General features: G+C 39.7%; 2 protein-coding genes across 4 annotated transcripts in view; both read left to right on the top strand.

Annotated features, from left to right (window-relative positions):
• Window positions 1-305: 305 nt before the first annotated feature.
• rcor1 (REST corepressor 1) lies at window positions 306-17,812 on the top strand. The gene is made up of 13 exons (XM_053633393.1): window positions 306-964; window positions 1,062-1,121; window positions 4,936-5,016; window positions 6,358-6,410; window positions 8,904-9,065; window positions 9,343-9,461; window positions 10,553-10,631; window positions 10,892-10,942; window positions 11,410-11,607; window positions 11,715-11,792; window positions 12,011-12,068; window positions 14,351-14,589; window positions 14,959-17,812. Exons 1-13 carry the CDS (start codon window positions 808-810, stop codon window positions 14,998-15,000), a joined length of 1,377 nt encoding a protein of 458 aa, XP_053489368.1. The 5' UTR covers window positions 306-807; the 3' UTR covers window positions 15,001-17,812.
• Window positions 17,813-18,040: 228 nt separating this feature from the next.
• traf3 (TNF receptor-associated factor 3) overlaps window positions 18,041-26,610 on the top strand; it is a 17,856-nt gene continuing 9,286 nt past the window's right edge. For 2 of the 3 annotated variants that reach the window (XR_008386817.1, XM_053633390.1), the window contains exons 1-2: window positions 18,042-19,047; window positions 24,816-25,033. Coding sequence is in view for 2 of the 3 variants with exons in the window: in XM_053633390.1 (XP_053489365.1) it covers window positions 24,819-25,033 (215 nt within the window). In the remaining variant the exon portion in view is untranslated. Of the gene's footprint in view, window positions 19,048-24,815; window positions 25,034-26,610 lie in introns of all 3 variants that reach the window. The other variant, XM_053633391.1, reaches the window with a different exon arrangement.

Below are 26,610 nucleotides of genomic sequence, written 5' to 3'. Positions count from 1 at the left end.
AACTCGGCTATGTCAGTGTAGTCTCCCCCCCTCCCTCCCTCCCTTTTCCCCCGTCAGCAGTTTGACGGAGTGTGTTTCGCTCATTCACAGCTCACTAGGGCTCTTTACTGTGGAAGTGCAGAACTGAAGTTCCCTTCTCTCTCTCTCTCTCCGTATGAAGAGGCTCAGACTTTTTATTCCACACAGTTGCGTTTTTACAGCAAAGCGTATCGTTTTTTTCCTCCGCACTGGACCTTAACGCGTGTCCTGAAGGAAAGTAATATCTTGCCGGAAGTGTTTTCAAATGTTTCCAATTAATTCTGGACGAAACGGTCAATTAAATTAGCATTAGCTGATGCTGTTTTGCTAGCTCGCTATCAGTGCTCTGACTGAAGCTCTCTCTCTCCCTCTCCCTCTCTCTCTCTCACACACACATACAGTGCTAACAGTTAGCCTGCTAGCTATCGACTTAATATTGTTCGCACCAGTTCGGGTGAACTTAGCTGGCTTGGTATTGCTAACTTCACAGAGCTAGCTATTTCTACAGACGGCGGTGCAGTTTGAATACTTCGTAGTTGGTGTTTAACTGTTTTGTTCTCCTGTCTGGAGGGATTTGGGCTTTTTTTTAAGTTGATATTCAGACTTCGTTTTTGACAGCGAGGCCGCGAATTAGCCATCATCATCATCATCCTCCTCCTCCTCATCATCATCAGTCTCCACTTAGCTTAGCCTGTTAGCTAGCTAGCTAGTCGTGTGTGTGTGAAAGTGAGTGAGTGAGTGAGGAGAGGGGGAGAGAGAGGTAGCTAAAGTTCGGTGCTGTGCCTCGAGATGCCCGCGATGTTGGAAAAGGGTACGTCGGAGATTTCGGGGAAGAGAAGAGGCAGAAACTCGGTGAATAACCCGGCGAAAAGTTTTACTTCGAACGGCAACAGTAACAATTCTTGGGAGGAAGGAAGTTCGCCTTCCTCTAGCGATGACGAGCACGGTAAGTCTCGGTTGGTAGCCTCGATCACTCGGGACAAGTTCTGACACTTTTCCAGCCTGTTCTGAGCCTGATTTCGTGCCTTGTTTTTTGTGATCAGGTGCAGGAGGGATGCGAGTCGGGCCACAGTTTCAGGCTGTAGTTCCAGACTACGACCCCGGTAAAGTGTGCCCGAGTTTCCCGAGCTGTAGTGAGGGAGCAGGTTACAGCGCGCGCTAGCCTCGAGCACAGCCCGTTGTTTCACTGGTGTACAGTTGCATCAGACCTGCATCACACTGCACCACTTACTGCTCTCATTCCTCCCTCACTCACTCCTCATCAGCTCGGGACAACTTACTTACTTTAAACAAGATGCCTGTGTGCTTTTATTAATATTATTATTTTATAGAACATCTCATTACTGGCATCAGAATTCACATTCATTTCTCTTCCCTACACTCTCCACTCGCTCAGTGTTTACTCTTCATGTAAACTCCACTGGGTTTCTTTCCTCGTCAAAACTCTTACACACTAATATGAAGTTTCATTCACTTTATTAGGAACTCCTGCACGTTTTTGCAGTTCTCTGTGTAAATCATGCAGATACAGGTCAAGAGCTTCAGTTAAAGTCCACCTATTATGCGTTTTTTTTAATTTAAACATTACCTTTGATGTAGTGTGTTATAGAGCTGTTTGTGAATGTAAAAAAAAGTTTCACAAATCAAAGCGCACGACAAACAGGAGTTATTGACTCCCAAAAGAAGGAACCGATTCTGAAACGAGTCATTAGTGATTCCAGACTTACTTCCTGTACAAACCTAGGTAAGTTTGTAAGAAAAGGCCCCGCCTCTGGTCTTTATTGGCTGCTTAAGGCCAATCAGAGCAGAGTATGCTCTCTGAAAGGAGGAGTTTAGATTGAATCCTTTAGAACGGATCATTTAACCAGTTGTTTTTGACACTTGGGGGGGCATGTCAAAGTGTTTTTTTGATCTTGAACGCATGTAAATCTGTTGTATGAGACCTTTAAAACAAAATTAGGCACGTTTCAAAACCATAATACTGTAGGTGCGCTTTTAATGTTCAACTCAAACAATGAAGTCTATACTAATTCAAATAAGCACTCTTTACTGTTCTTGGCCAGACAGGAGTGGAACTCGGTGTGGTCTTTTGCTGTTGTAGATTATCTACCTCAAGGTTCGCTGCTTTGTGCATGCCTAGATGCTTTTCTGCTCACCACAGTTTTAAAGAGTGATTATTTTGATTACTATATCCATCATGGCAGCTCAAACCTTTTTTCTCTGACCTCTCTTATCAACAAGGCGTTTCCACCCACAGAACTGTCACTGACTCAGGGTTGTTTTTTTGTTACCATTCTGTGTAAACTATACAGACGTGTATGTGTGTGTAAATCCCAGGAGATCAGCAGTTTCTGAAATACTCAAACCAGCCCTTCTGGTACCAACATCTGCCATAGTTAAAGTCATAGAAAATGTTTTTTTTTTTTCTTTCTCTTCATTCTGATGTTTGATGTGGACTTTAAATAAAGCTCTTGACCTGTTTTAAAAATAAATAAAAATTGCATGGCATTGCACTGCTGCCACACAACTAGGTAAGTGCATGAATGCAGGTATGCATGTACAGGTGTGTCGACTATGCTGGAAAATGCAGTTTGGTCTTAGCAACTGCCAAAGCATATGCTGAGCTGAGCTAGTCAAACCGGTAAATGGAACAAGTTTCTAAATGACTGCTATGAGTGCAACATAGACTCGTTGTTTTAAAGAAAATTACATGAAGGCAATGCAGTTAGAAAATCCAAGCAATTTATTGATTTAGTTTAATGATGTAATTAGGATACTGGAAAATAATTGTAAGTAGCTTGTAAAGATGGTCTACCAACTTGACAAGTTCAGCCTGTGATATGGCAGTTGATAGTCTGTCAGATGAAGATTTTGATTTTTGAGCTTTATTATATTATGTTGTATTATATTATATTCACTAACTTGACTTGATTGTCATATTAGAGTAATATGCTGCAGTGTAGCCTTTTCATTAAAAAAAAAATCACACATCGAAAGTTTGTGAGCCCTTTAGAATTTTCTTTTTCTGCATAAATATGACCTAAAACAATAGATTTTCACCCAAGTCCTAAGAGTAGATAAAAGAAACCCAGTTAAACAAATGAGACAAATATTATACTTGGCAATTTATTTTTTGAGGAAAATGGTCCAATATTACATGTCTGTGAATGCCAAAAGTATGTGAACCTTTGCTCTCAGTATCTGGTGTGACCCCCTTGTGCAGCAATAACTGCACCTAAACGTTTCTGGAAACTGTTGATCAGTCCTGCACATCGGCTTGGAGGAATTTTAGCCCATTTCTCAGTACAGAACAACTTCAACTCTGGGATGTTGGTGGGTTTCCTCACATCAACTGCTTGCTTCAGGTTCTTCCACAACATTTCTATTGGATTAAGGTCAGGACTTTAACTTGGCCATTCCAAAACATTAACTTCATTCTTCTTTAACTATTCTTTAGTAGAATGACTTGTGTGCTTAGGGTCGTTGTCTTGCTGCATGACCCACTTTCTTTTGAGATTCAGTTCATTGGAACATATCGTGTGAATTTGCTGGTATAATTCATAATTCATTGTTCCATCAATGATGGCAAGTCATCCTGGCCCAGATGCAGCAGAACAGGTCCAAACCATGGTACTACCACCACCATGTTTCACACATGGGATAAGGTTCTTATGCTGGAATGCAGTGTGTTCTTTTCAAACATAACTCCTCTCATTCAAAATTCTATTTTGGTCTCCTCCATCCACAAAACAGTTTTCCAGTAGCGTTCTGGCTTGTAAACATGCTCATTAGCAAATGCAGAGGGGCAGCAGTGTTCTTTTTGGCGATCATTGGCTTTCTCCTTAAAACCCTGCCATGCACACCATTGTTGTTGTGTTCTCCTGATGGTGGACTCATGAACATTAACATTTGCCAACGTGAGAGGATTTTAGTTGTTTAGAAGATAGTCAAGGATCCTTAGTGACCTTGCAGACTATTACACATCTTGCTCTTGGAGTGATCTTTGTTGGTCGAGCACTCCTGGGGAGGGGAACAATGGTCTTGGATTTCCTCCATCTGTACACAATGTGTCTGACTATGGATTGGTGGAGTCCAAACTGTAGAGATGGTTTTGTAAGCTTTTCCAGCTTGATAAGCCTCAACAACTCTGTTTCTGAGGTCCTCAAAAATCTCTTTTGTTCATGCCATGATGCACTTCCACAAACAAGTGTTGTGAAGATCAGACTTTGATAGATCCCTGTTCTTTAAAGAAACCAGGGTGCTCACTCACACCTGATTTTATGTAATATTGGCTGATTTTCACTCAATAAATAAACGACCAAGTATATTATTTTCCCCCATTTGTTTAATTGGGTTCACTTTTTGTCTACTTTTAGGACTTGTGTGTAAATGCGATGATGTTTTAGGTCATTTATGCAGATGTATAGAAAATTCTAAAGGGTTCATGCACTTTCAAGCACCACTGTATAATGTGACCTGCTAATTGGCAGCTGGTTTGGTGCCATTGTGATTTAAAGACAAAGCAGTGTCAAAGTTTCCGTTAAAATCTCAGAATGTGACCGTTGCAGTGACGCTTGAAGATGGCACAGGAGTTTCTTTGGTGAAACGTAAATGAAAACACGCTAACGGACAGAAAAATATCCTTGTTATCTCCAGCTCACTTTGTAGAATGTTTGTTTGACCTAAGCACATTTCTTTAATCGCAAGAGGTCCTTCAATTTATAACCTGACACCAAGAACACATAATCACACGATCTGTTATAGAGTTTAGCCAAGATTGTATTGGGGTAATCTTAAAAGACCGCTCTCATCACTGGGTGAAGCAGGGTTTAGCAAGAACAAAAACGCAATATTAAATAAGAGATTGATTTTCTCTACTTTATTATACATGACTGTTGTGCATCTTTGTCTTGTCAGAAGTGGCCAAGGCGAGCCAGGAGAGGGAGAATCTGGGGATGTTGGTGTGGATTCCTAACCAGACTCTCTCAGAGTCTAAATGTGAGTTATTTGGCAGCGTATTATCCGTCAACTGTAATCTCAGTGTTTATATCATTTATACACTACAGGCCAAAAATGTGTAAGTAACACTAACATTCAAAAAAAAAAAGTGACATGAGTTATTGAATAGTAATATGTTTAACACAGATAAAGGGTTTGATTAAATGTCTGCAGCAGTCAAAAATCTTTTCTTAATACACACAATCTTTGTGTTCTTGATTTAATAAATCAAGTTTTGTTTTGTTTTTTAAACAGTGAAATATCGCATTACTGTGAAACATACTGTGATTGAATTAAGATGCATCCACTTTTTCCACTGAACATCCTAGAGATGTTATACAGCTTTATTAAAGTTCACTAATCTTAAATTCAGTTGATCGGACATGATCTGGAAATATAAAGCGCCACAGTTGACCGTGGATGTGAAAGGAATTGTCCATCGATCTCTGAGACCGCGTTCTTACTCGACTGGTTTGGTCTGAATATTTGTGTGAATCTGACATTTCTGATTTTGTTCATGTAACACAGTCCAGACAGTGAGGTTTGAAAATAATGTACGGAGCGGTGGTGTTATGCTGCCATGATCTTTTTTGTTAAAACATCACAGTAATGGAGTGTGTTGTACTACAATGATTTGGTAATGCTTAGTTTATTAACGAGCAGTTTTTATCGTTAGATTTAATGATGCGGAATGTCCGAGAGACGGTCTCGTTCCTGTGCACACCTACATTATAGCTGTGATAAACAGTCATTCCCTCACCGGTCTCTCTTGCTCTCACTCGCTCAAAAAAAAAGAGCTTATTGTAACATATGGAGAAACGAGCGCATAAACTCTTCTGTCCTGAAGACGTTCCTGTGCTGATTAAACGTCACAAAGCACCACGACTGTTACAAGGTGCTTACTGAGACACCTTCCATAAATGTTTGAAAAAGAATTATACATTTATACAATGATTATACTTTTTACTTTGGGAAGGAACACAGCTTTAAAATACATTTATAATTACTCTTAAATATGTGTATAAGACACCTTTAGAAACAATAACGTATTAAAATGAGCACGTTAATATAAACCTGTCGTTCGTATACAAAAATAATGCACGCCTTTCAACCAATCAGATTCAAGAATTCATCTGTGCCGTAGTCTAAATTTGATAATTTTACTACATTTTGTGAAAACCTGTCTATGCTTTTCATTATGGGGTATATTTCTGCAGTTTTATCAGAAACAAAAGTGTCGGTATTTTGACCATAATAGGATAAAAATATAATCTACAGCTCTGTATGTTGATGACTGACTTCACACTCCTCACCCCCCCCTCCCCTTTTTTTTTTAAACAGTGGATGAATATATTGCAATAGCCAAAGAGAAACATGGGTACAACATGGAGCAGGTAAAACTATTTATGATTTTGTTTCATTTTTTTAATGCTTTGTATTTCAGTGCATTTGAGGTTTACGTGTTTCTCGATCTTATTCAGATGAATGTTTTCTATGTACAAGCTACATACGTTAGTTAATTAGAAAGTACAGTATATTTACCTATATATTATAGGGCTGCAACAACTAATCGATAAAATCAATAATAATCTATAATTAAAATAATCGACAACGAATTTCATTACCGATTAATTGGGTCTGTGACGTCACCGACGGGGGTTATCCACAGGGGGTTTATCCAAATCCCACAGCTACGTCACAGACCCAACGAATCAATAATGAAATTTGTTGTCCATTATTTAAATCACTTCATTAAGGTGAAAAACGCATTTCTGTGAATAAAACACGAACAGAGTGAGCTGCTGTGGGAAAAGTGCACGATCCAGGTCGTCCAAAACATGAGACTAGGGCTGAAACTAACGACTATTTTCATAATCGGTTAGTTGGCCGATTATTTTTATTATTATTTTATTTATTTATTTTTTTCTTTTCGATTAATCGCATGGGGCGGGGTGAACTTTCAGTGCCTCTTTTTTTGTTTATTTAAAATAAAATCCACAAACTGAGTGTTACTCAGACTAAAACGTTACACAACTGTTTGTCCAAAACAGAAAAGAACCCAACACACACGCGCGCACACACCAGAATATATATTATTAATTTAGGACATTAATTCAGTGTTTTTTGTGATACCATAAAAAAATACATAAGGATGTGTGTGGGTAGTGTGTGTGTGTGTGTGTGTGTGTGTGTGTGTGTGTATATATATATATATATATATATATATATATATATATATATATATATATATATATAAAATAATAAACTCACTTTCACTGCACCTTGTGGTTTCTGTTACTCACTGACTTTAGACATATTATTTTACTTTTGATCATAATGTTTTAATGAGATATTACAGATCTTACTCACGCTACACTCTGTATCAGCGCGTGATCAGCAACGCAGGCTCGTTACTAACATATCACTTCCGTTATAATAAACAACAGAAGTTACACTGCATGCACGCAAATACAGCATATAATGACAATAAACTGGAATTAGATTAAACCTTTTAAGCAACTCGCGACTGCATCACTGTTATGCTTCCATGCTCCACAAACTCTGCTTTATAAAGTTTATAAATGTTCTCGGCGGTGTTTAATATAAAATGCCCCCGTGCCTTAGAGGACTTGGAGGTCGCACACTTTCTTCCTCAGTCACGTGACGATTTCGCCTCCATCTGATGAGGACTGAGGCCATGTTGAGAATAAAAGATAACGCTGACAGAAACCGTAAACTGAAGAAAGTCAGTGTCGGTGACTCTGAGGCTAAAGCTAGCAGTGTCGCATTACATGTGTGTGACGTCAAGCGCCATCGACTAGGAAGTAGCTTATACTTCCGGTTAGTAAAAACCCGCTAGTGTTCCACTTGAGATGATATTACCTATCTAAAACTCACACACTAGATGGTAGAGTACACAGTGCACAGTGTCAGTGTATAGTATGTCATTTGGGACACAATTTTAGTATTTACTCTCCGAGGCGTGTTTTCTGAACAGAAGTAACGTAATGAGTAAATCTCCCCCGTGCCGCACACAGACCAACTAATCCATAATGATTAGTGAAAATCATTGACAACGATTTTCATAATCGATTATTATCGATTAGTTGTTGCAGCGCTACATGAGACTGTTTTATATTAAGCTTGTCGTGTCAGATGCTGCGATAGATGCGTGTGCTGTTTAATGTGTTCCAGACATGTTTTCTTCAGCACAGAAATGACATTTTTACCTTTTATATCCTTATCTGTAAATGTTAGAAATTCACACCAGTATTTCCATTTTACATAAAGCCTCATCCTAACAGCGAGCAAGTCTTCATTGAACTTCACTGAATGAGCGCGAGTCCACGCATGTGCGTCAAAGAGCGTGCGCTAGAAAGGAAGCGCAATAACTGACTAAAATATTAATTTGATCAAATATGTCGTTTGCTATATTTAGCGATATTTAGAAACAAAAGTAAGTGTGTTTTTAATGAGAGCAGTGACTGTAATGGGGTTATAACATGTCATTGTATATAAATGTAAAAAGTGTCATACATTTAAAGAATAAAGTAACGGTACTGTGTTCAGATGAGTGAATGTGTGTTACTGCAGAACATTCAACCTCTTACCAGTTAACACCTAGTTTGTTTTGTTTTTCTTTTTATAGCATTTTAATATAGTGATTTAACTTCTGCTTTAAAGCTTGTAGACAAATCAGTTTGGGTTTTTTTTTTTGCAGAATGTGAAATAGCATTTTTTTTTTCTCTCTCTCTCGAAAAAATACAGAACATTAAAATTGGCCTTTTAATCCGATTAATTGAAGGAATAATCGACAGATTAATCAATTATTGAAATAATCGTTAGTTGAAGCCCTAATATATTATGATACCTTTTCTTCTTAACAGGCATTGGGGATGCTTTTCTGGCACAAACACAACATAGAGAAGTCTTTAGCAGACCTGCCCAACTTCACCCCTTTCCCTGATGAATGGACAGTAGAGGACAAAGTACTGTTTGAACAGGGCTTCAGCTTTCACGGCAAGACTTTCCACCGCATTCAACAAATGGTGAGCCACCACTAGGGATTATAACACTGCTCTTATTCCGACCCACTTTAAACATACCCAAGTTGTATCTGGAGGGGGGATTTAAATCTTAATTTAGCCCTCCACTGAAAGTCGGTTATCCTGGCAATCAAGTGAAATAACGGTGATTAGTGTATTAGTTTTATTTGTAGTTAATATAGGTTAATGACTTTAAGATTGTGAATAATCCTGGCAAGTTCAGTCCTTTTATATGGTCTCGAAAATGTGTAAATGTTTTTTTTTTTCTTTTTTCCCCCAGCTTCCAGACAAGTCTATTGCAAGCCTTGTTCGATTCTATTATTCCTGGAAGAAAACGCGCAGCAAAACCAGTGTCATGGACCGCCATGCACGCAAGCAGAAGAGAGATCGTGAGGAGAGGTCAGCCACTCATATACATACAGCCAGGTCTAGAAATAAAATGAAAGTTATTAAAGTGTAGACTTTCCTCCTTTATATAAGGATCTTTACAATTGAGCGAAAGCTGTTGGAGTCAACACTCTTTATATGTGGTAACGCGCCCCCCCGCCCCCCCCTTTTTTTCTTCTTTTTTTCTTTTTGAAGAGACATAAAGTAATTGGGCAAGCTAACATCATCTAACATTAATTTTTTACACTTGGTTACAAATCCTATGCAGTCTGCCTGAAGTCTGAAACCCATAGACACCACAGGGTTTCTTCCCTGCTGATGCACTGCCAGGCCTTTACTGCAGCTGTCATCAGTTCCTGCTTGTTCCTGGGGCATTTTGCCTTCAGCAAGTGAGATGCACACAGAGTCAGATTCAGGTCAGGTGAACGGCTTGGCCAGTGCAGAACGTTCCACGTCTTTGCCCTTTCTTCCCATCATTGTGGTACAAGTTGATCTGTCCGTGGGAGGATGATCCAGAATGCATAGGCTTTCTAGATGTTTTTGGCTAACTAATCCAGTCTTCCTGTTTTTGAGGCATATGAGTGGTTTACATTGTGTGGTAAACCCTCTGTATTTATTCTGGGAAGTCTTCTCTTGACTTGACTTTGACACGCCTACCTCCTGGAGTGTGTTCTCGATTCTTGTGTCATCCATCACAATTGTTTTCCATAACAGTCATGTTTTTTCCCCACATTCAACTGTTTGATGTGAACATTAACTGAAGCTTTTGGCCTGCATGTCAATGATTTTGTGCATTGCTCTGATTGGATAATTGCACAAATGGGAAGGGGTACACGTGTTCCTATTAAAGTGTCTGGTGTGTGTATATGTGTATACATACTGGTGGTGGTGTGGGAGGTTCTCTTATCTGTTCTCTTATTTTTTTTTGTTTCATATTATCTTTAAAGCCTGCAGGTGAATCATTGCATCATTAAATTACACAGTCAGTTTCAGTCTTCGTTTTCACTGGTGTTTAATCATTACACAATTTTTGTGAGCTGTAAGTTTTCCGGAATACTCAAACGGTGAATTCAAATTAAATTACTCCTCCTCCTGTTTCTAAGTGATGACGAGGCCGAAGAGACACACTGCACCTCTCCGGCTGATGCGGAATTGGAAGCAAGCAAGGAGGAAAAAAAAGAGGTAGACATTTTTCTACCCCATACAAAGTAGAAAGTTGTCTGCATGTGAAGTAAAATAGAAAGAATAAACTGATATCAGGTGTGCTTTTTGCTGTTTTCTTTGGGGGTTTTTTCTGGGAATTGAACTTGCAGTGCTGCACACACTTGTCTGAGTCTTTTACCTGTGATCCATCTGTTTTGCAATGGTTTTTATTCCTTTTCCCTTTAAAGAGTGTGTAGTATTTATTTTGGCAAACCCTCTTCTTCTTTTTTTTGCCTCAGGGTCCATCTGGAGTTGAAAAACAGGATACAAAACCTGCACTTGTCCAGAAGGTACCAGTACAAATTTAAATAAATCCATGGCTAAACCCCAGTGACCATCAAGCACATTTTACTGAACTTTTATTCAGAGACTTATTTAATAGAATTCTTTTTTTAAAGTACCATCTGAACAGATTTGACAGTTTTTATCTTGTATACATTTTAAGGGTCTTATTTAATATTGTAATATTTACATATGCATACAGCATACTTTTTCTGTTTTTATCCAGCTGGGGGAACGTGACAGTACATTTATTTGGTTTCCTGTCTTCTAACTGAGTGAATTGAGACTAAAGTGGGCACATGGTATATAACAGCAAATGCCGATATTTACCGCTAGTTATGAGTTATGGACAGTTTCCAATTTCTAGGATTTTTTTTTTTATTTTTTAACCTCCGTCAGTGATTTATTTTCTTCTTTCAATTACAAAACCATAGTTGGGTAATAGGTTTAATAGGTTTTGATTCCGTTTTTTTAGCCAGCACCTCTCACAGACAAGCCAGCTCATGTTAAAAAGGAAGCACAAGGTCCAAGGAACCACCACCGGTCCAAGAGAAAGCCACCCAAAGGCATGCACCTGATCCAGAGCGACGTGACGGCCATGTCGAGCAGTGGCCCAGCCTCAGCCAGCGTTCTCAGGCAGCTGGACATGGAGCTCGTCACCATTAAACGACAGGTCCGTTCCATCCAGTCTGCATTCATTTAACGTTAACCTAGCATAATGAGCATAGGCTCGAGGTCATAGTGCACAATTAAGCATGTGATTGTGAAACCTGTCTGCAGATCCAGAGCATCAAACAGAACAACAGTGCCCTAAGAGAAGCGCTTGATACAGGGGTGGAGGAGTTTCGGCCTCCTGAGGTAATCACACAATTCAGTTGTCGTGTGATATGTCATACTTCTAAACGTCAGGTTTTATTTCTGTTCTTAAGAATTTAAAAAGTGGACGTTGAGTCACAACTGTGGCACATACAAGTGTTGTTTAGGTGGTTAGGTTTCTGATTTTAATTATATTCTTTTTTTCACCCCCATATTATTTCTGTGCTCCTCAGTCTAATTTAAGCACACTCTTTTCAAAGGTGAATCAGAAATTCAACACACGCTGGACTACAGAGGAACAGCTGCTTGCGGTACAAGGTAAATTTACAGGGTATTTTTTACCAGTACGTTTTGAGATTTAGCATTATTTAGCTGTTGAAATCCTGACGACAGGGATAGTTAGAAGTAGTTATTGGTGATCGATAGATATACAAATGTGTGCATATATATATATATATATATAAAATTTATTTATTTATTAGGGGTTGAGCGATAGTGGATTTTAGTACGATAACTAAGTTGGGCAGTACCTGCCGATGACTGATTAATTAACTGATAGTTTTTTAAACTGATACTAAATGAAAATTAACTCTCAAAGTAAAATAAACAGCACTGACTGTACCATTAAATATGTACTGTACTTTTCAAAAATGAAATAAATATTAATATATTAACTATTAATAAATATATAAGTAAATAAAGGATGTACATCCAAACAGAACCAGAAAAGTAACACTCCAAATAACAAGAGACACCCAAAATGAATCAAAAAACACTTTAAATAACACAACACAATTTGTCAGTGATGGTTTTTATTTTGCCTCTAGAGGCCGCTCTCGTACTGTATAATGACAGCTAACCCTTCTCAGTCGCTCCTGCAACAGGCACAACCTGGAAAAACTGTGGAAAAAAAAAAATGTGTGGATTTTTGCCTATAACCGATAGTTCCATAATCAGTTATCAGTGCCGATTCATCGGCAAAACTGATCAGTCTGTTGACCTCTAATATTTATGGAGTCGTGTGGAAAAAATAAGTACACCCCATGGAAATTGGTGGCTTTTTTGACATATTTGGACAAGCAAATATTTGATCATCTTTGAAACAGTGCCTATTAATGAAGTTGATGCACTCAAATGACGCACAAAATTTACTTTTTGTAGTAATTTTCACAATTTAAATGAACAAAAACAGAACAGTCACATGGAGAAAAGAAGTGCACCCCTACATTTATCGCACCTTCAAATCCATAAAATTAGAATCAGGTGTTCAAGATTTGGTGCCAATGATGAGAACCTGCTTAGGGAGTGCAGGTGGAACCTGTTATTTATACCCCACACATATCTAGTGTCTGGTGTTCCCTTTGTTATTGAGGTGTGTGGTGTCATCATGCCACGATCTAAAGAGATCTGTAAGGCCTTCAGAAAAAGGTTGGTGTGGATGCCTATGACTCTGGCAAGGGATTTAAAAAGATCTCCAAATTATTTTAAATACATCATTCCACTGTAAGGGAAATCATCAACAATAGGCGCAAATTTCAAACGACTGCCTGTCCCAGTAAATTCAGCCCAGGAGCAGACTGTCTGATGCAAAAAGAAGTCTCCAAGAACCCCAAAATTTAATCACATGACCTGCTAGTAAGTCTTGCAACTGTTGGTGTCAAAGTGCATGCTTCTACAATCAGAAAGACATGCCAGGAAAAAGTTTTTGCAAGACTACAGTTTGCCAGTGAGCATATAGGCAAAGACCAGGCTTTTTGGAATAACGTACTCTGGACAGATGAATCAACGATCGAGTTGTTTGGCCACAGTAACAGCAGACATGTTTTGGCACAGACCAAAAACAGCTTTTCAGGAGAAGCACCTCATACCAACTGTGAAGCACAGTGGTGGAAATGTTATGGTTTGGGGTTGTCACTGCCTCAGGGACTGGACAGCTTGCATTCATTGATTCAGATATGAATTCTGCATCATATCAAAAAGTGCTTGCTTGAATATAATGTGAGGTCATCTGTCCAAAAGTTCACCGAAAACGTTGAACCGAAAGTGGACCTTTCAACAGGATAATGATCCTAAGCACACTAGCAAATCCACCAAGGAATGGCTCAAAAAGAAGAAATGGAGGGTTATGGAATGGCCTAGTCAAAGTCCTGATTTAAATCCCATTGAAATGTTGTGGGGGGCTTTGAAATGGGCAGTACATGCAAGAAAAACCTCAACCATCTTGCTTCTAAAAGAATATTGCATGGAAGAGTGGTCAAAACTTCCAGAAAGCCTGGTGGACAATTATGCAAAACGCCTACAAGAAGGTATTTCTGCTAAATGGGGCAATACTAGAGTCTGAGGCCAAGGGTGTACACAGAAGAATCTTCTTCCACAGAAGAATCTCATATCTTTTGATATTTCTGTTAAATAAATGATTGCAAAAGCTCATTTTCCTTCCTCGTTTTGTTGCAACTTTATTAATAGGCACTGTTTCAAAGATGATCAAATGTTTGATTTCTAAATATGTCAAAAAAGCAACAATTTCCATGGTCTATACTTATATTTTCACACGACTGTATTATTTTTGGTAAATCATTTTTTTTTCTCCGACCTTTCAGCTATAAGGAAATACGGAAGGGATTTCCAGGCCATTTCTGATGTCATCGGCAACAAGTCTGTGGTGCAGGTGAAGAACTTCTTCGTAAACTACCGTCGCCGCTTCAATTTGGACGAAGTGCTGCAGGAGTGGGAGGCCGAGCATGGTGTGGAAGCCTCCAAGAGCTCGGAGGAAGAGAAAATGGAGGTGTCGTCTGAGGAAGGAACCATCACACCTGTACCACCAGAGGACCAGAAGGAGGTCTGAAGTTCTTGAATCAAGACAACATATTTCATATCCTGTCATTAACAGTGATATTTACCCCCTATTTACCCCAGACACTACACTTGGTTGTGCAAGAAAAATTTGGAAGGGAAGGACACAGTGCTGCATGTAATAAAGAAAGCCTTGTTAAAAGTCAGTGTTAAACCAAATTGCAAACTGAAAGAAAATGCCCATTTGTTACTTATTTATTAAAACATTTTGAAAAGCTGGTGTCTCCAGACTTCTACAGGAGATGCATGTGTAATACACCAAGGCTTAGTTCTCTTGAGTCCTGCACTTAAACAAATCAGAGAATAAAGAAGTATTAGGAACACTCTTTGAATAATAGCTTTTTCTTTTGTCCAGGAACCTATGCCCACAGAAGCACAGACCCCCTCTGCCTCTTGAGTGCCCACATCTGAGAGATCAGATGCGTCCGATCCAAATGCAATCTGCAATCCAGTTGAAGGCATGTTGTCCTGAAGAGGCACCGACTCGTACCTACCATTCCCACCAGTCTCCTTGCTGCTGCTCCTTTGACTCAGCTGAAATCTATGGTTTTTACATATCCTACAAAGTGGAACCGGCCCAACCCAGGAATAAGGATAGTCTTTACTTTTGTATCGTCACTGCCAACAGGAAATAACCTCTCTGTCAGGTCAATGCTGTGCCTGGTGCTCCAAGCACTGTATTCATTGAACCTTCAGAAACATCGAGGATGCTGGATGGATTTTGTGACCTTATCAACGACAGAGGAAAGCTTGACTTCTGTTGAAGGTTCAATAAACCTTATTTCGGTCTCGCTCATAACTTACTAGTTACTTCATTGTAGCATTCAGCTCTTGCGTAAGTTTTCTTTCTTATCAGGTTGTACAGTGATCATTATGATTTTAGATGAGTTGTCATAATTGCTATCTTGACTTAAGCTATTCATCTATTTATTTGCTTAATAAGTTGTTTCAAATGAATAATAGTTTTTCCAATTATGAAAGAGCCTGTATTGAAGAGATCTCGATGCCTGAATCTCAAAGTCACATGAACAGCCTTGGTTGCTTCCAAAATCCATCCTGTGATTAAGTGGTAGGACATCCAGCTTTGGTGCTGCAAGTAACCGAGATTATTAGCTACCTTTAAAGATACAACAGTGAAGTCGTTTAGTAAAGTTAGTATTTTTTATTTATTCAGCCATGTAAGGCATGTTTAACATGTAATTAAGTGATATATATATTTTTTTCTTCTAAGGAACCAAACAAATGCAGAGAAGTGAAATGATTTACTGCTTCTTTTTCTCCATAATACTGGCTCTCCCCAGTTCCCCAGTGGTGCGCTAAAGAATACAGACGTTACTGGGGAACTCGTGATGATTTGGCCTTGTGTCAGTTGGAATGCAAATGCAAAAAGTTTGTCTCTGTCTATAAGTGTTTATTTTAAATCCATTTTAAATTCTGGACGTTTGGATGGATAAAGCTGTTTAATTCACCCGATATTAACTATTGAATTATGGATAAATGGATTAAGCTAAGTGTCTGTGTGAAAATATTGAACTTCCCCTTTCAGATAATCAGATCATTTCATTTAAAATGCAAAATCTGTTTTAAATTCATTGGGTTTTTTTTTGTTTGTTTGTTTGTTTTTAAATAGTGGTTCAGTATATCAGGTTCTCACTTTAAGTAAGTTGCTTAAGTAATTCATTAAGAAAGAGGCTTAATAATGGACAATTAATCATTGCTGTTGAGGGTTGTATGTGAATATTGCAAAATAAACATGTCTTTAAAAGCCATTTAGCTAGGGCTGTTGACTAAATACAGGCTACCGGTAATAGTAAGTGGGATTTTTATTATATATATATTTTTAAATATTATTTTGGTATATGCTTTTCTCTTGGGTTTTTAATGCTGTGTACTAAAGTCTGTCTTGCATGCATGGGAAATTATTTGATAAACTTTGTCCAAGTTTGGAGGTGTATTCTCCAGTAAAATAAGAGGGGACGTGTGGATGCAAGTTGTTTCAATTATCAAAAGCACTACAAAAACGAAATACATGCAGGCTACTGAGTTTTGGACAAACATTGTCAAGTCTGTCCTGAGGTTATTTTCTTTTTCTCCATTTATGTTCATTTCCGTACCGTTCCTGAACCACAAACAGGCAGACTGATTTAGGGTTTGTTTTTTTTTTTTTTTTCTTTTTTTTTTTTTTGTGTGCGTGTGTGTACAAGCTTCAGTGTGTGCTTTTTTTGACAATACATAACTTTGCCCACATATAACCAGTTTGTCACATTAACCACAGAATAAACCAATGGGATTTAATCAAATAATGGAGTATGTGAGCTTTTATGATTTAATCTGAACACCATATTGCCATAACTAATCAGTTAGGATTTCATTCCTACATGACATTTGGAGTTTAGTGATGCGGTTACGAGATGATTGTAGACAGTGCAATGGGTCAACAGTTGTTTTTTGTTGTGCAAAAAAAACCCCGAAATCAATCTACTTACAGGTAAGCTTGTATTTTTTTTCTTATGATGCCACACAGTTTGAACAATGAACATTGTCTGAAATATTAGTTAGCTTCACCTTTATGATAACTTATAGAACAAAACTGATCATTTAAATTAAAAGATTTTCCCTACAGGGCAATAATTTTACATGATGATTAAAAGGGATGGTGTGTATGAGCTATAGTCTGTGTATGAAGGGCGAAAGGACCTATACCGGTGGTCAAAATTTGTGGACCATGAGCTAGATCACCTCTGCAGTATTTTTTTTTTTTTTGTACATTCAGAAAATCATATGTAATAAGCAAAGCTGTACAGTTTACTTTAAAAGTAAAACCGATCACGTGTAGAAAAAAGCACTCACACGAGTAGCCTATACTAATCATTTGAAGCTTTGTGCTTTTCAGATCAGTGTGTTTTCTTGGCACAAAAAGGTTTTAGTTCTAGATTTGAGTAGTGTTTACTTCTGTGGGGGTAAACACCATCGTCTACCACAGATTTCTCTTATTTTTAAGTAGATTTTCACAAGTATATACTACAACACTTGGCTGCCTAGACAGGTGTGAGAGATAAAATAGAATAGATTACCACTTCTCTCTCTCTCTCTCTCTCTCTCACACACACACACACACACACACACTTGCATGAAATAGAAAGCGAAAGCAAGCATTGTATTAGATTTTTTGGTATTATTTTTGATTTTTGAGGCACACTGAAATAGGAACTCAATTATTTTAAAAAAATAAAATAAATAAAAATACTTTTGAAAAATAATATGTGGACGGGTTTTTAATTGTAGCCATAGTTCACGCTGGCAATGAGGTAAACATTTTTAGCACAAACACAAATCTGGGTGTTTTATTGTGCTAGCAGGAAAGCTACATATTGGCATTTCTATAGCAAACTTAGCAAACATTTACCGTAACCTATTAATAGCCATGTGACTATGTTCTAAAACACTGCCCCACACAGTGATATATATAATGATTTAAATCTTAGCGTTAACATTGTAGGTGTGTGTTTTTGAAGTGTCCTAACAGAGAGGTACAACATTCATCCACAACCTTCTAAAGGATATCAAGCTACTACTAAAGAAGTACTCGAGTGGGACAACTTGTAAGGTGTCAGGAAGCATAACGTTGAAGTCTAGCCTGTATGTCTATTTAAAGAGTCTGGGTCACATTTCTCTGACATGTTAGCTCGGGTGAAGGATTTTTTTTTTTCCTTCCTTCTCCATGATTAATGATTAAATAGCTATTCACTGTAGTGGGCTTTACTGTATCTGTAAAAACGAACAAAACAAAGACGGAAATTTTGATATTTATGCCATGTTTAATGTTTAGACCAACATTAAACTATTTTGAACATCTGAATTGTGCTGTTCATTCCCCCCCCCCGCTACACACTGCCAGGGAAACAGGGCGCGTGAGACGCTGATGAACCGAGCTTCAGACTCTCTGCAGCTTCGTCCAATCAGATCTCTCTCCCGGTTTAAAACGCCAACGAGGTTTGCGCGTGCGCACAGCGCCCTCTCGCGGCCACGCGCCCACTTCAATGGCGTCCTTTTACTACGCTTTTTTTTTTTTTTTTTTTTTTTTTTTTTTTTGACGGGGATTTCCTGAGGAAGTCGGAGCGAGGGGCTTTCCAGTTAGTCGAATTGAAATCAACATAGCACAAGGCTTCAACGCTGGTGGATTTTTTCGCTTCTCCTCGAGCCGAATTACGCACTTTTTTCCCCCCTCTCTCCAAACTGGACATCCGACCATGAGAAGGGTCGGTGTGTCTGCGGCCGCTGCCTGTGTGAGAACCCGCGAGAACGGATTCCTCTGAACGGTAGAGACGTCCGCGGTCTCTGGGAGCGTTCATGAAGTGGACAAGCCGCCGAGGCTCCGGCTCTTACATTGTTCCGAGGCAGAAAACAGTGCTGCAGTGTCGGACGACGTCCATAACTGATTCATGTGAGTGTTTGTAAATGTTGGGGTTTGTGAGTCCAGCTAGCTTTCCACGTCGAGAAGCTTGGCTTGTTAGTTAGCAACAACCTGTGTCAAGACAAGCCCAAAGGAGCTATGGGCTCATTTAACCACAAAGCTATGTGGCTAGCACCCAAAAGTTGCCTCTTATAGAAAGGCCTTCTTAGCTAAATATCATTTGAAGAGGTTCGATTTAAAATAATAATAATTTAGTGGTTTAAATAATTAAATAAATAAACAATCTAACAGAACATCTAGTCAAAAACACCTAACCTAAACCTAGTGGTGAAGTGGTGCCTCCAGTTAGTCAGTCAGCTCTTCACTAACATCAGCTCAATACATATTTGGACAGTTTCCTGGCTCATGGATGACAAGTTTACCTCCACCCCTCCACCCATCCATCACAGACCTGAAGATTTTATACTTTTACTCCGAACTCTGCTTCTTAATAGATTCGCCTTCACCAGGGATGGGCACGGTGCATGGAAAACCTGTCTCCTCCTCCATCATCTTCATCATCATCATCATCGTGCTGTATTGTGTTTTTCTTTTCTGACCTAGGAAAGTCTGGTTCAGGCCTGTAAACTAGTGATGGAAAAACCGTGATGACACACAGCCGAGTTTAGCTCTCTGTTGGATTGGCAGTTTGTGCTGAGGCATTGTCAGTCAGTCTTTGGGAGGATGTTGGGGTTGCTTTTGATCACAGGGTGCGCTTTCTCACTTCGCAGCTTGGGCCATTTGAATCTGACATCTGTTGAACTCTCAGAATAAACACGGTAAGGTCCCTTGACATGCTCCACTACACACACGCGCACACACACTCTTTTGGGACCTGGTGTCAGCATAGGAGCCGAACGCATGTACCTTTGTCTTGGCACGCAAAGTTGTTTTTTTGGGTGTTTGTTTGTTTTTTTGTTGCACCTCACCACTTTTTTTTTTTTTTTTTTTTTTTTTTTTTTACACAAATCATCATTTGTTGGCATTTAAACCCGACCGTTTGTTCCCGTTAACAGTGTGAGTACCGCTCGATCTCTTCCTCTGTCGAAAGGTCAGACGAGAATAGTCTGATATTCCCCTTTATAGACTTTTGTTTCATTTTTGCTATGATTTCTCCAGCAGTGCAGGCACGTTCAAAGAAAAGCCTCCTTTACCTGGACGCCATTCAGCCCTGAACTTACACTCTGGGTGGATTGAGTTTCACACTTCACCGCCAGCTCTTTCTGGTGTTCAGTTCGGTCAGACTCGGATGTGGCGCTTTTGGCTGAGACGGCAGATGTGGTCTCTCTGCACCTGAGATCTTTTTTGCTTTCTGTCTTTTTGAGGCAAGTCACACACTCTGTTTTGTTTCAGCTGTGTGTCGGGCGAGTCACAGAACTCACGTTGTGCTTCTAGGAGTAGATTTGGTCATTTTTTAATATGAATGAAGTGAAATGTAAATATAGACCGCTGAAGTATCCGAGCTTTAATCTTTGTTGTTCTGTGGAGTTTCTTGATTTAAAAAAAAAAAAAACCTTGGGAGAAAGGGCTTATAAACACTTCAGTTCAGGCAGATATATCCTCTAACAGTTCTCTGAGTGAGAGTAATGAGTCTGGTTTATTTCTTATATAGTAGTAGAATAGTGAATTATTATTATGTTTTTTGCTATGAGATTTCTCTGTCTGTAGGATGAATTGCTTACGTGCTGCTTTTTCTTGCGTGTGTGTGTGTGTGTTGTCATCAGTGACGGTGAGGAATGAGGCAGCAAACTGAAAAGCCCCTTAAATATTCCTGGAAGCTCCTAGAGAAGTACACATATTGGTCAGCCGATATACGTTGCCTTTCATGGGATGGTTTTGACTGTTACTTCGTTTCTGTCACGTGATGATGATGATAATCATGATGATGATGAATTAAGGTCCTCTTGACGGTCCTCTTTTTCAGGGGCAGTATTTGCATTACTCAAGATTTGATTTAAAAAAAAAAAAAAAAAAAACTGAAAAAAACCCCCAGTATGACTGAGAGATGCAAATACGTCGAACAGAAGCGAAGTTAAAACCAAGTTTCTCAGTAACCTTGACACTTGAACATATGGTGGGTGCGACGGCGTATTAATATTAATAATAATAGCGTAGAAAGATATATATTTAGAGATTTGTATTATATGAAGACGATTGCATCCGGCGGATCATTTCATTATCATGTTTCATATTCATGTTTCAGGCTCGTGTTTCTCTGTAAGTTCCTACTCGCTCTCAACAGATGATTAAGCATCTTGTTATGACACAGCAGACGGTCTCGTACGCTTGGGTCACACCGCAGCTGTGCGCTTGGGTGTTTGGGAGGTGCTACATGCGCCATACTTACATCAGAGTTTTTTTGATCATCCCCCATGTAGCTTGTATACATGTTGTAGACACTGGCATTGTGAAATACATGCCCGCTTACCCGAGTGACCAAACATTATAAAGACATTGCAGCGTGTAACGGAGATTCTGCAGAGACCCGTTCAGTTGTAAAGCTTCTCTTCCTCTTACATTCACACCGATGGAGTGATTTGTATGTTTTGTCGTTTCTTTAAGGTTTTAAAAAAGACATTAGTCGTGACGTTACTTATTAGAAAGTCGTTGTGTATGTACTACCAGAATAGGTTTGTCAGAAGCTCTGTCTCCTTAATGATTTATTTCAGTTTGACAAACCTGTAATAATGGCTTTTATATTCTAGGGAGGGAATCTGAATCTGATCTGGCTTCATGTTGGTCATGAAGCGCCATCAGTAGGGTAAAGAAGTAATTATCTTCGTATTACTCTTTGTGTTTGTGTAAATTGTTAGTACAGTAACGATGAACACAGAGCAGCACGGTGCTGCCGCACAACTCCAGGCTTTTCGGTTTGATCCTGAATTCGGGATACTGTGTGTGTGTGTGTTGAGTTTTGCATGCTCTCCCAGCGCCCACATGGCTTTCCTCTGGGTTCTCTGGATGGACTGGCGTATTCCTGCCTCGTGCCCGTTGTTCTGGATCGGCCACGACCCTGACCCGGTTACAGCGCTTACTGAAGATGAATGAATAAACGGTTCCTCTGACCTAACGATAGAACGCGATCAAGCTCGTTCAGACTTTTATCATACGAAAAGCTCACTTTTTGCATTATTCGCAAATCATTTGAACACTTCTTCAATCCAAGACGTTTGAGCACGTCCTCAGTTTCCACAAGACTGAAAGACGAGCTTCCTAGCGCGTCAGGATATGATCTACACGATGGTCGGTTTTTCCTTCTTCTCAGGCTTCTTTTTTTTTTTTTTTGTGCAGATTTGTGCTCTTATACTCTTGCTTGATTTGATATAACCGTGGCAGTGTCTGTAGAAGATATTTCATGTCAGGCTGTGTGGCACTGCCGGGACCGTCTTCTGTGCTTGGTTCAGTGAGGTACTTGGCTCCAGTGAGATATTATTCCTGCCAGAGTTATGCCTGTTATGACGGGGTTTCCCAGGCTGTGAGCTGCTGGTCAGGAGCTCTTGACGAGGCCAGCGTTTACGCTGTTTGAAAACGGAGCAGGAGATGACGGTATATTCTCTGTCCGCTGAGCTGTACACCATGTCTGAGTAGATTCTCTGTGTGTGTACGAGAGAAACACCAATGTCTTATAGACCTCGGCATAATCTGCAACACACGCCAGTTCTGTTGTGTCCCAGTGCTTCAGTGACATCCATGTTACAGTATGGCCTAGGGGACAACGGCATTCTGCATGTTTCTGTGTGTGTGTGTGTGTGTGTGTGTGTGTGTGTGTGTGTGTGTGTGTGTGTGTGTGTGTGTGCGCTTTGACATCTGACTCATCAGCTAATAATCAAACCCTACCTGAATTGAATCCGTAGAGATTATAATAGATGCGAGAGACTGAGAGAGGCACAGTACCAATTCTTTTTATAATTCTAGTTAACATAACTAGATCTATGTGCTTATAACTTCTCAAACAAAACAAACTCGGAGGTAGGAATCCACAAAATTCTTCCACAAATTCAGTTCACGTAGGTGATTATTGAAAACTGACCAATATGGGTTTTTTTTTTTTTAATATAGAGGGAAAAAGAGCAACAGTAACGCACAAGAAACCGTGCTTGAGATGGAGCTGATTGCACATTCTCCTTTCCTAAAGTTGCTTTGAATATTAAAGTGATGTGGTTAAGGCATCGGGCTACCGATCCGAGGGTCGTGAGATCAAATCCCAGGAAGGCCCTTAACCTCGACCGCTCCGCTGTATCCACGTTGGATTAAAAACATCAGACACAATGAGCTAAATGTTAAATAAACACCCTCGAGCGATCGCTAGCTCGGAATTGTAAGGAAGCTGACAGACCTGCGCTCAGCTCGTGTAAATTCCCGGTACACGTACGTGTTAAACAAATTAGCTGCTGATTATTTCCCTCCCTAGTTCACATTTATCGAGCACATAATAACACCTCCTGTTCCTGGAATAATCCACTTGTAGTCTGGCAGCACATCTGTTCGAGTAGCAGAATACGGCAGGTAGATTCAAAACCTATTTCACGACTTGTACGCCATTTTTAACGACGTTAAACCACTCTAATCCATCCAACACAAACCCTGAACGAATAACCGTCTTGAGGAAGACCTAAACGTATAAATAGTAACTCCGATATACGTTCTATGCTAAATTACATTTGCAGACAGACAATGCAAATAAAAGGAAATCCTTTTTTTTTTTGCATAAATTGTCGCAGGAGTCCAACAGACATGTGCAAAAATAATAACAAGCTGGAAACAAGCTGTAAAAACAGCTACGGTTTTAGGGGTGTACGACTTGTTGAGAGCGGACAGGTTTCAGTCGAACGTCACCGGTGCGAAAAAGGTGCTTGCTTCAAGTTTGGCTTTGGCTGGAGATGATGGAAGAGAGTGCTTCATGTCGCGGACAATAGGATGGGATGGAGTTATTACTAACATGTCAATTTGGATAGGATACATGTTACCTGAAGCTATTTCTACAGGTCCTTTATTCTATATAAAAATGTAGTCATTTTTTCACATGCAGGGGGAAATAGCACCAAGAATATTTTACCCCTTTACATTATAAATGCATTTGATTAGCCCGTGTAGTGACACTATGCCCTTGAGAAGGCAGCTGTCTGTGATGGTTGTCTGTATTGAGGCACTATCTTCTCTAAGCACTCTCTTTTCTCTGGGATTGATTGATTGATTTATTTATTTTCATTTGAATATCTTGCAATCCATCTCAAACGCTTTTCTGAAGCTACGAGACTCAGCTTTTAGTCCGTGCCATCCGAAGAACTGAAAATCCGAGAGGCGTCAACCGATAAAAGCCGGAAAATCGATCTTTTGTTTGAACATCGCACCCGGGCGCTCTCGGACATGGTGTAAGTCTCTGGTGCTTTTCCAGCAGGCTGAAATAATTGCTCATTAATCAGACACGTAGATCAGCGAGTGACTTTCGAAACTTTCCAGGTAGCAGCCAAAACATGACTGCTGTGATAGTGTTGAAGCGTGACGTTTTTGGAAAGTTCCCGACGTTCAAGAGGTTGAGCTCATCATCCCTAGGGTTCAGTGACAGAATCCAAAACAAGTCTTCCCATTGAAGATGTAGTGAACTATGTGCATTTACGGCAACTCTTATTTGGTTGCAGAGATGATGATTTAATACCTTTTCCATGTAGCCACGTATATGACAGTAATTAGTATACACCTGTACAAGAACCTTGTTCGTGGAGGTAATGTGTCCGTTTGTGTTTTGTCGCCTTTTGCAGGTCATGTCCTTGCCGCGCCGCGTGGACGGGCGGGAGCAGCAGATTCCTCTGCAGCAGCAGCAGTCCTTCCTCCCGCTGCGTGGTGGTTTTCAGGACCACTTCGTCATGCCTCCCGAGCCCAAGTATTGCTGCGAGTACTGTCGCATGGTGTTGTGTAATCCTCGGCAGACTGAGTGTGGACACCGCTTCTGCGAGAGCTGCATTCCCCAGCTGCTTAGGTTGGGACACTTTTTTTTAACTTGCAGTCATTACTACATGTCTTCATCACTATAACATTATCAGGTTATTATCATGAAGGGAAAAAAAATGTCCTGAGGCTGGTGATCCATTTTCTGATCAGTAATAAAAGACTATAAAAAATCAAATGCTTCTGTGAGTCTGTTGGATTAAGGATGCTTGTTTATTAAACAAGAATAGACTCAATCTGAAGCTTGCATATCAACACTTCAAAACATATTATTCAGAACATTGATGGGGAATTATAATTTTGATATTTGAAAGCTATTTAAGCTACAAAGAACTCAACATGGGGCTTCCAACTGGTGACCTAATTCTGTTTTCATAGTTGCCCCTGGCCAATCTAGAGCATTTGTCTGTTCATGTAAACACAAATTTGGCCAAATTGTTCCCTAGTGCTAAGCACATTCAGCTGCTCTGTGATGTACGTATACATGCAGCAGTTCAAGATGCAGAAACCTCATGTGGCTCAGAAGAAGCGTACCCCTTGCACTCCCAGATTGGTAGCTGTCATAATAATAATTCATTTATATAACGCTTTTCTAGGCACCCAAAGTTTTATATTGTACGGGGGAAATCTCCTCAAACACCACCAGTGTGTTAGCATCCACCTGGATGATGCGACGGCAGCCATAGTGCGCCAGAACGCCAACCACACACCAGCTATTAGTGCAGAGGAGAGAGTGATGTAGCCAGGTCAGGTATGGGGATTAGCAGGGGGCAGTGATAGAGAAGTGCCATTGGGGGAAATTTAGCCGGAACACCTGAGTTATACCCCTACTCTTTTACGAGAAGTGTCCTGGGATTTTTTTTAATGACCACAGAGAGTCAGGACCTCTGTTTAACGTCTCATCTGTAAGACTGTGCTGTTTTTACGGTGTAGTGTTCCCATCACAACACTGGGGCATTAGGACACACACAGACCACAGGGTGAGCGCCCTCTGCTGGCTTCACTAATACCACTTCCAGCAACAACCTTAGTTTTCCTCAGGAGGTCGATACTGGCATACTCGATACTAAATCCTGCTTAGCTTCAGGGGGAAACCAGGCGAGAACTGCATCGAAATATGGCTATGTCATGTGGTAGGGGAACACCAACATACGCTGGAGGGAATTTGCAGCAAAAACAGTAAATCGGGTGAAAAATTTGACTGAAGTTAAAAGGTATTGACCACAAAATGTACTTGGTGTTTTTAAAATTTTGTTTAAGTACTTTAGGAAGAGCTTTCAGCCAGCACTTGAGTTTTGGTGCGTTACCAAGGCACTTGGAGTATAAGTGAGCTTTATGGCGGGACAAGATCTTACAGATGACTACAGACTGCCATAAATGCATTAACAAATGCAGTAACACTGGAGGGAGAGTTAGTGAAATATTTACAGATAGTCAGCCATGGTCTCAAAAGAAATGTTACACTGACTCAGACATGATTATATCATAAATATGCACTTCTTTTATTAACTTGTATGTTCTATCGGTTCATATAAATAGAAAATAAATCCCAAGCTAATATCTGTAACTATAATACAAGTCCTATTAGTGATCCAGAAATAAATAAAA

Source organism: Ictalurus furcatus, chromosome 9 (genome assembly GCF_023375685.1).
Source record: "Ictalurus furcatus strain D&B chromosome 9, Billie_1.0, whole genome shotgun sequence".
Taxonomy (NCBI): domain Eukaryota; kingdom Metazoa; phylum Chordata; class Actinopteri; order Siluriformes; family Ictaluridae; genus Ictalurus; species Ictalurus furcatus.
The sequence above is the reverse complement of the archived record's forward strand: the minus strand, read 5'-3'. Positions and strand labels throughout refer to the sequence as shown.

Coding starts and splice junctions, on each gene's coding strand:
- rcor1 (XM_053633393.1), top strand. CDS start 808: ATGCCCGCGATGTTGGAAAAGGGTACGTCGGAGATTTCGGGGAAGAGA. Junction 965..1,061: donor CTCTAGCGATGACGAGCACG/GTAAGTCTCGGT, acceptor TTTTGTGATCAG/GTGCAGGAGGGATGCGAGTC. Junction 11,608..11,714: donor TCGTCACCATTAAACGACAG/GTCCGTTCCATC, acceptor ACCTGTCTGCAG/ATCCAGAGCATCAAACAGAA.